The 14,673-nt window shown below is 50.8% G+C and overlaps 2 protein-coding genes across 3 annotated transcripts in view; both read left to right on the plus strand.

The window, feature by feature from the left end:
* The window catches only part of LOC134009032 (bromodomain-containing protein 4-like), a 9,663-nt gene extending 734 nt beyond the window's left edge, over nt 1-8,929 (plus strand). Inside the window, exons 2-17 of one of the 2 annotated variants that reach the window (XM_062448691.1) lie at nt 989-1,154; nt 1,277-1,473; nt 1,650-1,778; nt 1,898-2,155; nt 2,464-2,678; nt 2,807-2,901; nt 2,990-3,241; nt 3,428-3,529; nt 3,619-3,921; nt 4,156-4,815; nt 4,902-5,002; nt 6,175-6,304; nt 6,499-6,626; nt 6,751-7,004; nt 7,161-7,404; nt 8,178-8,929. In XM_062448691.1, the coding sequence (XP_062304675.1) occupies nt 1,064-1,154; nt 1,277-1,473; nt 1,650-1,778; nt 1,898-2,155; nt 2,464-2,678; nt 2,807-2,901; nt 2,990-3,241; nt 3,428-3,529; nt 3,619-3,921; nt 4,156-4,815; nt 4,902-5,002; nt 6,175-6,304; nt 6,499-6,626; nt 6,751-7,004; nt 7,161-7,404; nt 8,178-8,246 (3,228 nt within the window). In that variant the 5' untranslated portion in view covers nt 989-1,063 and the 3' untranslated portion in view covers nt 8,247-8,929. Of the gene's footprint in view, nt 1-988; nt 1,155-1,276; nt 1,474-1,649; nt 1,779-1,897; nt 2,156-2,463; nt 2,679-2,806; nt 2,902-2,989; nt 3,242-3,427; nt 3,530-3,618; nt 3,922-4,155; nt 4,816-4,901; nt 5,003-6,174; nt 6,305-6,498; nt 6,627-6,750; nt 7,005-7,157; nt 7,405-8,177 lie in introns of both variants that reach the window. The other variant, XM_062448690.1, reaches the window with a different exon arrangement.
* Nucleotides 8,930-11,960: 3,031 nt separating this feature from the next.
* Nucleotides 11,961-13,448, plus strand: LOC134009212 (stonustoxin subunit beta-like). Its single transcript, XM_062448938.1, is given in 5 exon segments — nt 11,961-12,178; nt 12,431-12,483; nt 12,759-12,943; nt 13,036-13,135; nt 13,137-13,448. Coding segments are annotated over 5 exon segments (801 nt in total). The 3' UTR covers nt 13,382-13,448.
* Nucleotides 13,449-14,673: the final 1,225 nt, after the last annotated feature.

Raw genomic sequence — 14,673 nt, forward strand, 5'->3', positions numbered from 1 at the left:
GAGGAGGAGGAGGGAGGGAGGGTGGCCTGAGGAGGAGGAGGAGGAGGGAGGGAGGCCTGAGGAGGAGGGGGAGGGAGGGAGGGAGGGTGGGAGGCCTGAGGAGGAGGAGGAGGGAGGGAGGGCGGCCTGAGGAGGAGGAGGGAGGGCGGCCTGAGGAGGAGGAGGAGGAGGAGGAGGGAGGCCTGAGGAGGAGGAGGGAGGGAGGCCTGAGGAGGAGGAGGAGGGAGGGAGGCCTGAGGAGGAGGGGGAGGGAGGGTGGCCTGAGGAGGAGGAGGGAGGGAGGGCGGCCTGAGGAGGAGGAGGAGGGAGGGCAGCCTGAGGAGGAGGAGGGAGGGAGGCCTGAGGAGGAGGAGGGAGGGAGGCCTGAGGAGGAGGGAGGGCAGCCTGAGGAGGAGGAGGAGGGAGGGAGGCCTGAGGAGGAGGGGGAGGGAGGGCGGCCTGAGGAGGAGGAGGGAGGGAGGGCGGCCTGAGGAGGAGGGGGAGGAGGGAGGGAGGCCTGAGGAGGAGGGGGAGGGATGGCGGCCTGAGGAGGAGGAGGGAGGGAGGCCTGAGGAGGAGGAGGAGGGAGGGAGGGAGGGAGGTGGCCTGAGGAGGAGGAGGAGGAGGGCAGCCTGAGGAGGAGGAGGGAGGGAGGGCGGCCTGAGGAGGAGGGGGAGGGAGGGCGGCCTGAGGAGGAGGAGGAGGAGGAGGAGGAGGAGGAGGGAGGGCGGCCGGAGGAGGAGGAGGGAGGGAGGGAGGGTGGCCTGAGGAGGAGGAGGAGGAGGGAGGGAGGCCTGAGGAGGAGGAGGAGGGAGGGAGGGAGGCCTGAGGAGGAGGAGGAGGAGGAGGAGGGAGGGCGGCCTGAGGAGGAGGAGGAGGAGGGAGGGTGGCCTGAGGAGGAGGAGGAGGAGGAGGGAGGGAGGCCTGAGGAGGAGGAGGAGGGGTTGGGTCTACCGCTGTAAAAGCAGTAGTTTTCTTCCCGTTACCCTCTGACCTCTGACCCCTGCAGCAGAGAAAGAGCCAGAAGAGGAAGGCGGATACGACCACGCCCACCGCCAACGACCAGCTCAGCGAGTCATCTCCAATGGCGACGGAGCCCCGCCCCCGGCGAGAGAGCAGCCGTGCGTCCAAGCAGCCCAGACAGGACTCCGCCCAGCCGGACTCCCAGCACGGAGGTAGGAGGGGTGGTGTGTGTGTGTGTCAGTGGGGAATGAGGTGAGGAGTGATGAGGTCTGTGTGAGAGTGAGGTGCATGTACTGAGGAGAGAGTGTGCTGTAACCCTCCTCCCTCCCTCCAGTGGGGGACTCTGCGCCCCCGCTGACCCCCAGCAGGGAGCAGGGCTTGCGGGGCTGCGCGGGGCTGGTGAGGGAGATGCTGTCTCAGAAGCACACAGCCTACGCCTGGCCCTTCTACAAGCCCGTGGACGCGAAGGCCCTGGGTCTCCATGACTACCACGACATCATCAAACACCCCATGGACCTCAGCACCATCAAGGTGAGGTCATCAGAGGGGGACAGGGGGTGGTGATGTCATCAGTGGTTGACGGGGGCGGGTGAGGTCATTTAGGGGTGAGATGTGGTCCTCAGGCAAGTAGGAAGTAGTGATGAGGTCATCAGTGCTGGACAGTGCTCATAATAGGAATACCATTCACCTGGTGTGTGTGTGTCCAGGTTAAGATAGACAGCAGGGCGTACAGGGATGCTCATGAGTTTGCGTCAGACGTCAGGATGATGTTCTCCAACTGCTACAAGTACAACCCTCCTGACCACGATGTGGTCGCCATGGCACGCAAGCTGCAGGTACACACACACACACATAAACAGATGCACACACACAGGTACCCACACATACACACACACATACAGACACACAGGTACATAACACACACACCCACTACTCTGACCCCTAACCCTGACAGGATGTGTTCGAGATGCGATTCGCCAAGATGCCAGACGATCCGGAGGAGCCCGCCTCTATGCCCGCCTCCTCGCCCAGCCTCCACCAACCAGCACCCTCCACCAGACAGGCACCTCCCACCAGACAGGCACCTCCCACCAGACAGGCCCCTCCCACCGTAGGGCCCTCCTCCTCTTGCTCCTCCCCCTCGGAATCGGAATCGTCGGCCGGCGACTCAGAACACGAGCGGACTCAGCGATTGGCCGAGCTGCAGGAACAGGTGAGAGGTGGAGCACTTTGGTACCCGTGTGTGTTAGCTAGCTAATGTGTGTTGGTGCCCATACTTACTTGTTTGTTTATGGATGTGTGTGTGTGTTATGTACGTGTGTGTGTGTGTTATGTACGTGTGTGTGTGTTATGTACGTGTGTGTGTGTGTTATGTACGTGTGTGTGTGTTATGTATGTGTGTGTTATGTACGTGTGTGTGTGTTATGTACGTGTGTGTGTGTTATGTACGTGTGTGTGTGTGTTATGTACGTGTGTGTGTGTTATGTGTGTGCGTGTGTTATGTACGTGTGTGTGTTGCAGCTGAAGGCGGTGCATGAGCAGCTGGCTGCCCTGTCGCAGCCTCCGGCCCTCAAGAGGAGAGACCGAGACAAGAAGGAGAAGAAGAAAGACAAGAAGAAGAAGCCAGGAGGGGAGGAGCCTCTGGAGGTGGCCCCGCCCCCTGCCCTGCTCCAGCCAACCAGGAAGAGCAGAATCACCAAGGACCCGGTCACGCCCAAGAAGGTCAAGAAACCGAGGTGAGGTCACGTGTGTGTGTGTGTGTGTGTGTGTGTGTAGGCGTGAGAGTGTTTGCTGCAAACTCTGAGTATCTTACAATTCAGCTCTTGCAATCTCTCTCTCTCTGCCCCCCCCCCCCCCCTCACAGTAAGAAGGAAGGAGTGGTGAAGAACAGTCGCCCTGGCAACACCCTTCAGTCTGGCCCCACCCCCCTCGACCCCTCCGGGTCCGAGGACCACACAGGTGTGTGTGTGTTAGGACCCAGGTATGTGTGTGTTCTCATCTCCTCCTCATCTCCTCTTTCCAATCTCTTCCAATTTCCTCCCTCCAGGCGTGTTTGTGGGCGGGGCCGACCGGTCTAAGCCAATGTCGTACGAGGAGAAGCGTCAGCTGAGCCTGGACATCAATAAGCTGCCCGGCGACAAGCTGGGCCGCGTCGTCCACATCATCCAATCACGCGAGCCTTCGCTGAAAAACTCGAACCCGGACGAGATCGAGATCGACTTTGAGACGCTCAAGCCGTCCACGCTGAGAGAGCTGGAGAGATACGTGTTCACCAGCCTCCGCAGGAAGAAGAGACCTGGTGAGGGTGTGTGTGTGCGAGAGGGTGTGTGTGTGTGTGAGAGAGAGAAAGAGTGTGTGTGTTTGTGTGTGTGTGTGTGAGAGAGAGAAAGTGTGTGTGTGTAAGGGGGGAGGGGGTGTGAGTGAAATGCATTTCTTTCATAAGATGCAAGTCAGCACTGAGTGTGTAAAGGTGTGTGTGTTGCAGCAGAGAAGGCTCTGGAGGTGACCAGTGTGATGAAGATGAAGACTGGATCTTCATCAGGCAGCAGTGAATCTTCATCTGACAGCGAGGATGAGCCCGACACAGGTACACACACACACACACACACGCACACACACCTGACACACACACTCTCCTCCCTTTCCTAACCCTTCTCCCCCCCCTTCTCTCTCCAGGGTTGGTTCCCAAACAGAAGAAGCAGGCTCCTCCCCCTCGGAGGCCCCCCCCCCAGCACCCCCCCAGCGCCCCTGCCCCCCCCCAACCCCCCTCCCAGCCCCTGGCTCCCCCTGCCCCAGGCCCCCACCCCCCCTCCCTGGACAACACTTTTGATCCCCTGGGTCACTTCCTGCCCCCCCCACTGCCCCAGGCCGGGCCCATCTCTGAACCCTCCCATAATAATGCAGGGGCAGTCGCCGTCGGCAACAACCCCCACCTCAACTCTGGAAGCGAGACACACCCCTTCCTGAACCCCTCGCCAGGTATGGACACACCTACTTATTTCATGTGAGCTCTCTGATATCTTAAAAATTACTTTTTGTAATCCAAAACCTTTTTCCCTCCCTGTTTTCTCCTCCTCGCCCCCTCCCTGTTTCTCCTCCTCTCCCCCTCCCTGTTTTCTCCTCCTCGCCCCCTCCCTGTTTCTCCTCCTCTCCCCCTCCCTGTTTCTCCTCCTCTCCCCCTCCCTGTTTCTCGTCCCTCGTCCCACACTGTAGCTCTCCACAGCGCCCTCCCCCAGCAACCATCTCGCCCTAGCAACAGAGCTGCAGCCCTCCCCCCTAAACCCCTGCAGCCTCCCCCCTCCTCCTCTGGCCCCCTCTTCCTCCCCCAGCCTCCCCCCATCTCCTCCGCCCCCCTCCCACAACCACCCCCTCGCCCCCGCGTCCCCTCCCCCACGCCGCACGGCATTCTGGGAACCCTCTCCGCCCAGCCCCCTCAGGCCCTATTGGAGGACGACGAGGAGCCGACGCCCACAAACTCAGAGACTCCGCCCCCTCCCTCTCTGGCTGCGAGCCAGGTTCAGATGTGCCCGCAGACACGCCCATCCGCGACACACACACAGCCCCACATACACATACCCACACACACACACCCGCCTGTCACTCACTCCCAGCTGATGCAGGCGGCGGCAGTAAACACGGCAATGTCCGGTGTGACACTTGTGAAGTCGACACAGGAAGAGCAGCTGGAGTTTACACACTCGCTCACACACACACACTCGCTCACACACACACAACCGTCGCTCACACACACACACCCGTTGTTGCTGGGACAGAAGGGGGCAGCTTTGCAGCAGAAACTACAGCAGATACAACAACAACAGCTAAAGCAGCAGCAGCCGTCGCCTGGCAACAAGATGGAGTCGTTTACTTCAGGTAACACACACAAAGTGCACATACGCACACGATCCCCTTTCTGTCCCGTTAAACCGACCAATGTAACTCTCTGCTGTCTCTGATAGGTCCCCTGAGGGGAAGCCCCTCCCCCCTGATGACGCATTCCCCCCAGATTCCTCCATACAATCCAATAGGACAGCACTCTCCCTCTCTGTCCAAGAAGCCTGTGAGTTGTGTGTGTGTGTGTGTGTGATAGAGCTAAAGGATAAAGGATTTTTAAGGCCAATATCGATAAAAATATTTGGTGAAATCTGATATTCCGATATATATATCAAAAATAAAATATCCAGAAGCACGTTACAAAACATAAACAGCAAATGTTTACTCCTCGACAGGTCTGCAAACGCCTTTGTAAACCGAGATTTGTTCAAACGTCAGCGTTTGCTGACCTGTCGGGGAGTAAACATTTGCGGTTGTATATTTGGTTTCTTATATACAACAATACGTGGGAAGATCACAAATCAAACAGGTTGAATCTGGAGCAGACGCCATGTTGTCAGAGCAATCAGCTGCACTTGCACTGGTGACGTCACTACATCTCCAAGGCAACATATCAACAACATCAATTCGTCTTCTGTCTGCTTCAGATACTTCTTTAAAACGGGAAGCGATTGCGGGGCATTTGCGGACCTGTGCAAAAAACATATTTGGTTGTTTTAGGTTTTTTTTAGGCAATTTAGGCTACTTTGTTGCCGAGCAGATGCCACGTTGTTAAGGCCAATGGCTACATCTCCAAGGCAACCGCTTGTTGCTAGGTCCGTAAAAACGTTTATTTACCTCTGCGAACTTTCAGGAGGTATATAAACGGATTTATTAACTTTTGAGAATGTCTTCTGGACCAATAGGAACAGCGTATTGGTCCAATTATTACACTAGTATATAAGAAACAGATTTCCCTAACAGTAGTTATTTGTAGTTATTTATGAGTCCTCACTAAAATACAAGGATAATGCACTTTAAAAATAAACTTGTTTGTTTTATTGTCACAACAGAACAGAAGAACATCAAAATATATTATATAAGTTCTGATAAATGAAATGTATAAAAATACAAACTTAAGATATGAAAGATAAAGTCCTTTGAACACAATAAAAAAAAATAGTATTATTATAAATGCCAATACCGATAGAAAATTAAAAACCGATTAAAAATGCCTAATATCGGCCGATAATATTGGCCCGCCGATAAATCGGTCAGGCTCTAGTGTGTGTAGTGAAAATGTTTGTGCCTATTTAAAAACATTTCATTTGTGAACTCGGGTGTGTGTGTGTGTACCTATTTTTTTACTGCTATTACTCTTACACTGTGTGTGTGTGTGTGTGTGTGTGTGTTGAGCAGGACCAGAGGGCCCCCTTGATGGGTGTGAAGGAAGAAAAGCCCCCCTCCCCCTTTAGCCCCTCCCCTTCTCCCTTTAGCTCCGCCCCTTGTCAAGACTTACACAAACCCTCCGACAGCAAACACACACACAGTAAGTACACACACATAAGTAACACACTCTCTTCACTATGTATCTGTTCTTCCTCTACTTTTACTTTTGTTCATCTCCTCTCTCTCTTTCTCCCTTCTCTCTCTCCATGTTTTCTCTCTCCATGTTTTCTCTCTCTCTCTCCCTCCATGTTTTCTCTCTCAAACTTTTACCAACCAATGACATTGTTTCTCCAGGATCAGATGTGAAGCCATTGGACGGTTCTCGTCCCGGGCTCCGCCTCCCTGACTCCCTGGCTCCGCCCCCCTCTCAGCAGGAGGTGAAGCAGGAACCGAGAACCCCCACCGGCCCCAAGAAAACACAGGTGTGTGTGTGTGAGATTGTGTGTGTGTGAGAGAGTGTGTGTGTGTGTCATCTAGACTAGCAGAATAATGCAATTCTTTCATTTTTCTCCCCTTCCCTCCTCTCATCTTCCACCCCCCCTCCAGACCATGGGTTCGTGGGCCAGCCTGGCCCAGCGCTCCCCCTCCACGCCCTCCTCCCTGCTTCGCTCCTCCTCCACGCCCTCCTCCCTGCTCCGCCCCCCCTCCACGCCTTCCTCCCTGCTCCGCCCCCCCTCCACGCCCTCCTCCCTGCTCCGCTCCTCCTCCGACATCTTTGAGCAGTTCAGACGCGCGGCGCGGGAGAAGGAGGAGAGGGAGAGGCTGCTGAGAGCCCAGGCCCACCGCAGGGAGAAACTACGGTGAGGGGGGGGGGGGGAGGAGAGAAGAGAGAAGAGGGGAGGAGAGAAGGGACAGAGAAAGAGGAGCGTGCTTAAAAGCTGGAGGATGGATAGTTGAAAAAATAACAAAATATTTTACGTTTCCCACCGCCACTTCCTGCTTCCTGTCTGCAGTAGCCGTGACGACGAGGACACCACGGAGCCGGGCCGCAGGTCTCAGGAGGACTCCCGCCGTCGTCCGGAGCAACAGTCTCCCCTGGCTGCCACACCACCGGCCTCGACCCCGCCCACCAACTCCCCACAGGCTCCGCCCCCACAGCCCCCGGCCACGCCCCCAGCCTCCGCAGCTGCACAGAACGCCCTCGACCAGCAGAGGGAGCTGGCTAGGAGGCGAGAACAGGAGAGGAGGAGGAGGGAGGCGGTAGGAACACTACTACACAATATATTACACAACATTACACTATACTACACTACACTATACCACACACTATACTACATTTACATTTAGTCATTTAGCAGACGCTCTTATCCAGAGCGACTTACAGTAAGTACAGGGGCATTCCCCCCGAGGCAAGTAGGGTGAAGTGCCTTGCCCAAGGACACGTCAGTTGGCATGACCGGGAATCGAACTGGCAACCTTCAGATTACTAGCCCGACTCCCTCACCGCTCACCACCTGACTCCCTGTACTCCCTATACTACTATACTATACTACACACAATACTATACTACACTATACTATACCATACTATACCATACTACACTACTATACTACACTACACTATACCATACTACACTACACTACACTACACTACCATACTATACCATACTACACTACTACACTACACTATACCATACTACACTACACTACACTACACTACTATACTATACCATACTACACTACTATACTACACTACACTATACCATACCATACTACACTACTATACTACACTACACTATACCATACTACACTACACTACACTACACTACACTACCATACTATACCATACTACACTACTATACTACACTACACTATACCATACTACACTACACTACACTACACTACTATACTATACCATACTACACTACTATACTACACTACACTATACCATACCATACTACACTACTATACTACACTACACTATACCATACCATACTAGACAACTTTCTGTCCCCCCCTCTCTCTCCTGCTCAGATGGCAGACACCATAGACATCAACTTTCAGAGTGACCTCATGGCCATCTTCGAGGAGAACCTGTTCTGAGGGAGAGCGAGAGGAGAACCTGTTCTGAGGGAGAGCGAGAGGAGAACCTGTTCTGAGGGAGAGCGGGAGGAGAACCTGTTCTGAGGGAGAACGAGAGGAGAACCTGTTCTGAGGGAGAACGAGAGGAGAACCTGTTCCGAGCGAGAGGAGAACCTGTTCTGAGGGAGAACGAGAGGAGAACCTGTTCTGAGGGAGAGCGAGAGGAGAACCTGTTCCGAGGAAGAGCGAGAGGAGAACCTGTTCTGAGGGAGAGCGGGAGGAGAACCTGTTCTGAGGGAGAACGAGAGGAGAACCTGTTCTGAGGGAGAACGAGAGGAGAACCTGTTCTGAGGGAGAACGAGAGGAGAACCTCCAACAAGATATCGCTCATGCATACACACACACTCTCTCACTCACACTCTCCCTCCCTCCCACCTCCTCCCCCCTGTAGCCGTGGACACGTGGATTTGTGGTTGCCGAGGGCAACAGAGTGAAATCAGACACTTGATCAAGCCCCAGACTCTCTTCTCCTCACTGACAAGGTGGGAGGAGCCAATGAAAGGGGGAGGGGTCTTTTTAAATTGAAAAATACCAAGTGGGGGGGGGTTAATTTAAGAAAATTACTGAAAAAGAAGAAGCAGGGAAAAAAATCATGAATTAATGAAGCTTGTTAATACTTGTTCTCTTTTTGGACTAGCATGAGGAGCGAGGGATGAGGAGCGAGGGATGAGGAGCGAGGGATGAGGAGGGAGGGATGAGGAGGGAGGGAGGGATGAAGAGCGAGGGATAAGGAGGGAGGGATGAGGAGGGAGGGAGTTTCAAACCGATGAGTGAACCAGAGGAAGGAAAGCCTCTCTTTATTTCCCCTCATCTCTCCCTCATCTTCTCCCCCTCTCTCTCTCCACACATGTTGGGTGGGGGAGGAAGGGGGGAGTGTGTGCTAGGGCAGAGGGAGGTTATCTGAGTGGGGGAAGATTTCTTTTTTTTTTCTTTCCCTTTTTGTGGTTTTCTTCTCAGGACCCAGTGGAGATGGGCTGCATTCCAACACTTCAGAAACACATCCTTCCTCTAGTCCTCCCCTCCTTCACAGATTTAAAAGTGTTGTAGCCTCCTAGCTTAAAAGCTCGCTATCTACTCTACCTACGCGGATAATGTTTTAAACACAGTTAGTGAATTAGCTACAGAGCAAGGAAACAACATAGCTTGACAGTTACACAGTTTGACAGCCGCATAGCTTGTTATCTTTGAACGTCAGTTAGCTGTGAGCTAGCTACCTAGCGCTTCTGACACGGCTAACTTGATAGCTTGCTAGCTAAATAGCTTTCCTTGACCCTTGACTTCTACATTAAGAAGGAGGAGAAGGAAAATGGGAGGGAGGGGGAGAGAGAAAGGGAAGGAGGGAGGAAGAAAGAGAGAGAGAGAGAGGGAAAGAGGGAATAACCAACTGTGTTTAAGTATTGGAATGCGGCCTCTGCCTTAGTGCACCTGTGAGCTTGTGATCTAACACAAACACATATTATACATATTATATATATAGATACATAAATATATATTCTATACAATGAAATGTCACACACAAACTGAAGGAAAAGAAAGAATAAAGAATTCTGTCTTGTGGAGAGCATGGCTCTTCTGAATCTCTGCTTATGTTTTGGTTTTGTAAAATTGACTTTAAAGGGGGGGAATTATTATGATTCTGTTAAACTATCTTTTTTATTTTTGTCTTGATGGGTCTAACCATTTTCTCTCATTCTCTGGCCTTCCTTTCTTTACTCGATGCCAAAACCGATTTATTGAGTACTGAAAGTTCATTCATTTGTTTCCTTTTTTAAATTTACTTAAACAATTGTGTTTTCACTTTGTACTTGAGAATTTTTCAGTAATTTAATTTAATTCTTACTAATGAGTTTCCTGGTCCTCTTCACCCTTCTTGTCCAATCAAATATGTTCCTTCAAACAGTCTATGCTGTCATTGGTTGAGAATCACTGTTCATTCATCTTTTTGTTTCGTTTTTTGCTTGTTATTGCTTTTGAACTGTAAATCTTTTAATATTTTTACTTCATGTTATGGTTGTATTATGGATTTTATTTAATTGTATCTTTAAGTTCTTCATTTTACGATACTTTATCCTGCCCACCGTTGCTCTGATCTGATTGGATAAGAGCTGGAGGAAGTGTGGGGGGGGTCCATTGACCAGTAGAAAGGAAGAGGAATTCAGCTTGCTGTGGTGAAATAGAGTACATCCGTTCTAGGATTATATTTCTACGTTCTGAATCCCCCCCAACACATGCAGATCTATGGATTGCAGATCTATGCTCCTGTAAGATGAGACAAAAACTTTATTGACCCCCCCCCCCATTACAGCAGCTCAACTGCTCACAACTGAAAATAAAAATAGAATAGAAAAATCTCTACAAAATATAAAACTAATATTGGTTTTCTTCTCACACCTTTATTTTCCCGCATCATCATCCCATCTTTATCGCTTCCCTTCATCTCTCCTTCTTTCATATTCTGGTTGTTGTGTGTTTTTTCTCTTTCCCCCCTCGTCTTGAATACCTTGTTTGTATGTGGGTGTGTCTGCAGATGGTTCGATCCGTCTTGTTTGTATGTGGGTGAGTCTGCAGATGGTTCGATCCGTCTTGTTTGTATGTGGGTGAGTCTGCAGATGGTTCGATCCGTCTTGTTTGTATGTGGGTGACTGCAGATGGTTCTATCCGTCTTCTTCCCTTTATGGAGGCAACCATCTCTTTTTTAAGAAAAGTATTAAAATTATATAAAAAATTTACCTTTGGCAAGCGTGTGTCTGTTCTTGTGGAGTGTGTGTGTTCTTGGGGAAAGTGTGTGTTCTTGGGGAGGGTGTGTGTTCTTGTGGAGTGTGTGTTCTTGTGGAGTGTGTGTGTTCTTGTGGAGTGTGTGTGTTCTTGGGGAGTGTGTGTTCTTGTGGAAAGTGTGTGTGTGTGTGTGTGTGTGGAGTGTGTGTTCTTGTGGAGTGTGTGTGTGGAGTGTGTGTTCTTGTGGAGTGTGTGTGTGTGGAGTGTGTGTTCTTGGGGAGTGTGTGTGTGTGGAGTGTGTGTTCTTGGGGAGTGTGTGTCCTTGGGGAGTGTGTGTGGAACGGGAAGCTCTTGACCGTTAGCCTTGTAGTGACACAGGGAGTCTCTAACAACTTACACATCCAGTGTTACAATAATCAGTAGCCAATTGGTCAAATTGTGTGCAGGTGTGTGTGTGGTTATACCCGTGTGTGTGTCTATGTGAGAGAGGCACTCTCTCTCTGTCTCTGTTTATCCATCATCAGTAGGTACTTTATGTAACTGGATGATCAAGTTTTTCACATGTTTGACTCCTCATGGGGAAAATACACACATACATACACACACAGACACACTCACACAAATATGTAAATGTGTAGGTGTGGCTTTTTATCAGATGTATTTCCTTGTCCTCAGTAACAGTCAGACAGTTGGTGAGACAACCAGGAATCAACAGAGGTGAGACACACAACATAATAATATATACACAATACACATATTCCTTAATACTAGACGAAACAAATGTGTTTGTCATGGTGACGTGCTGATAATAGTGATGTTTGTGAACCGTTGGTGGAGAACTGAAGCCCAGAGAGAAGGCAGTCTCTCTGTCCTCTTCAGTTCCCTGCAGCCACCACAGTGATGTACCCAGTGATGTCAACAACACCCACCAGCAGAGGGCAGCAGTGTTGTAACGTCCTGATGACTTCTCTCTGCAGGCTGTCGTTCTGTGGAGTCACAGAGGAAGGCTGTGCTTCTCTGGCTTCAGCTCTCAGCTCAAACTACCGTCTGGGAGAGTTGGACCTGAGCTACAATCACCCAGGAGACACAGTTCTCTCTGGTCCACTCTGTAGACTGGAGAAACTCAAGTTAGTGTTGGTCACTGATACATTCCTCTTCATTTGCCATGTTCAATGCTGAGTAGTTGATTATTGTAGAATGATGTTATGTTGAGGTTCTGGTTGTCTGTTTAGCAAAGCTGTTGGTGTTTTGACATTCTCCTTTACTTTGTTAATCATCTCTGTTCCTGACCACTCTTCATACACAGGCTGTGTGTGTGTGTGTGTGTGTGTGTGTGTGTGTGTGTGTGTGTGTGTGTGTGTGTGTGTGTGTGTGTGTGTGTGTGTGTGTGTGTGTGTGTGTCACTGTCTGTTCCTCTCTGTCTCCCACAGTGTGGACCATAATGAAGAGATCTGGGTGAAACTACTACAGCTGCTTAAGAAGTGTAAGTGTTGTTTTGTACATCAGTACATCCAACATTGAGACTTGATGTTGATAGTGTTTGTGTGTGTGTGTGTGTGTGTGTGTGTGTGTGTGTGTGTGTGTGTGTGTGTGTGTGTGTGGGGGGGGGGGTAAACACATACCTGTACATACTGACACATGTATCCACTGACACACAGACAAACACACTCTCTCACACTCTTACTGGGGTCAATCCCAGAATCCTCTGACTGAAAATCAATCATGATTCTGATCCAGATTCTCTGCTCTGTTCTGTAGATGCCTGTGATCTCACACTGGACCCAAACACAGCTCACAGAACCCTCTCTCTGTCTGAGGAAAACAGGAGGGTGGTTTTGGTGGACAAGGACCAGCCGTATCCTGATCACCCAGAGAGGTTTGATGAACAGCAGCAGGTGCTGTGTAGAGAGGGTCTGACTGGACGCCATTACTGGGAGGTGGAGGTGGGGGGGAGGTGGGGGGTAGGTGGGGGGGGAGGTGGGGGGGAGGTGGGGGGGGAGGTGGGGGGGAGGTGGGTGGGGAGGTGGGTGGGGAGGTGAGGGGGGATGTTCTGGTAGGAGTGACGTATAGAAGCATCAGGAGGAGAGGGAGGAGTGCTGCCTGTAGACTTGGACACAACGACAGATCCTGGTGTCTGTAATGGCCTGGTTATAAACTCTCTGTTCATCACAATCATGAAAAGACTACAATACATGTCTCAGTCCATCAGAGTAGGAGTTTACCTGGACTGGCCAGCTGGTGTTCTGTCCTTCTACAGCATCTCCTCTGACACAATGACCCACCTGTACACATTTATCACCACCTTCTCTGAGCCCCTCTACCCAGTGTTTAGGTTTGATGTGATCTATTCCTCCTCAGTGACCCTGTGCCAGGTAGCGTAGTTCCTCCTGGAGGAACACAACATGGGTCTCCATGGAAACAGCCCCACTCCTGGTGCACATGCACACACACGCATCAGAACATCTCACACACACTCACAAACATCACACATGCATACCAGAACTTATAGCCTAATTACAATATGACATTGTTTTCTATAGGTATTCATTAACTATATACACAGTGGTGCATTAGTATTGTTATAGTAATATATTGATACAGACATTGTTCTGGGTTATATTCCTAACAGGGTCAGTGGATTCATCTATTTTGATGCATCAATCTACATTCTACTGTGTTACCTGTGTTTTTATTATACTCATTTTTGGGGGGGATACACTAGTGTATATATTTTTTTTTTTGTCATTTAGCAGACACATTCTTATCCAGAGCGACTTACGGTAAGTACAGGGACATTCCCCCGAGGCAAGTAGGGTGAAGTGCCTTGCCCAAGGACACAACGTCATGTTGGCACAGCCGGGAATCGAAATAGCAACCTTCAGATTACTAGCCCGATTCCCTAACCGCTCCGCCACCTGACTCTCACGTGTATATATACTATATACACTTTTTCTGTGATTGTACATCGTGAGTTACCTGGGAACTTTGTTGAGAATTAATAAAGTAAACTGAACATACACAATGGCCCCTGTGGTTGTTGGTAGTTATGGTTACTTCTACATAAACTAGAAGTTGTGTGCATCTTGGTTACCACCCGTATAATACAGAATCGTCCTGCAGTGTCCCTTACTGAGTCAATAGGGGAGGAAAAAAAACAGTAAAAAAGGCTGAAAATGAGAGTTGGAGTATAAGCTTATTGTAGGGTGTGATTGAGGGAGAGTTGGCTGAGAGGTAACTGTGGTTTAGTGTGTATGGTCACATGACTGTCTTGTTGCAGCAGTAAATCACAACTCAACATCCTAAAGTTCCGGCTGAATGTGTCCCACTGCATCAGCATCACACACTGCAGAATGACATCGGAGGAACAGAGAATGTGTGGGGGGATGATGTCATCAGAGAGCGAGAGAGAGAGGTGGTGAGGGGTATCACACACACATTAAAACAGACACTCACACACGCATCTGAGGGTGACTAAGGTTAATGTGACAGGGAGGGGGGGGATAAAGAGAGGGGAGGGAGGGGGGAGGGAGGGAGAGAGGAGGGAGGGGGGAGGGAGGGAGGAGGGAGGGGGGAAGGGAGGGAGAGAGGAGGGAGGGGGGAGGGGAGGGAGGAGGGAGGGGGGAAGGGAGGGAGAGAGGAGGGAGGGGGGAGGGAGAGATGAGGGAGGGGGGAG

This window comes from Osmerus eperlanus, chromosome 22 (assembly GCF_963692335.1).
Source record: "Osmerus eperlanus chromosome 22, fOsmEpe2.1, whole genome shotgun sequence".
NCBI lineage: Eukaryota > Metazoa > Chordata > Actinopteri > Osmeriformes > Osmeridae > Osmerus > Osmerus eperlanus.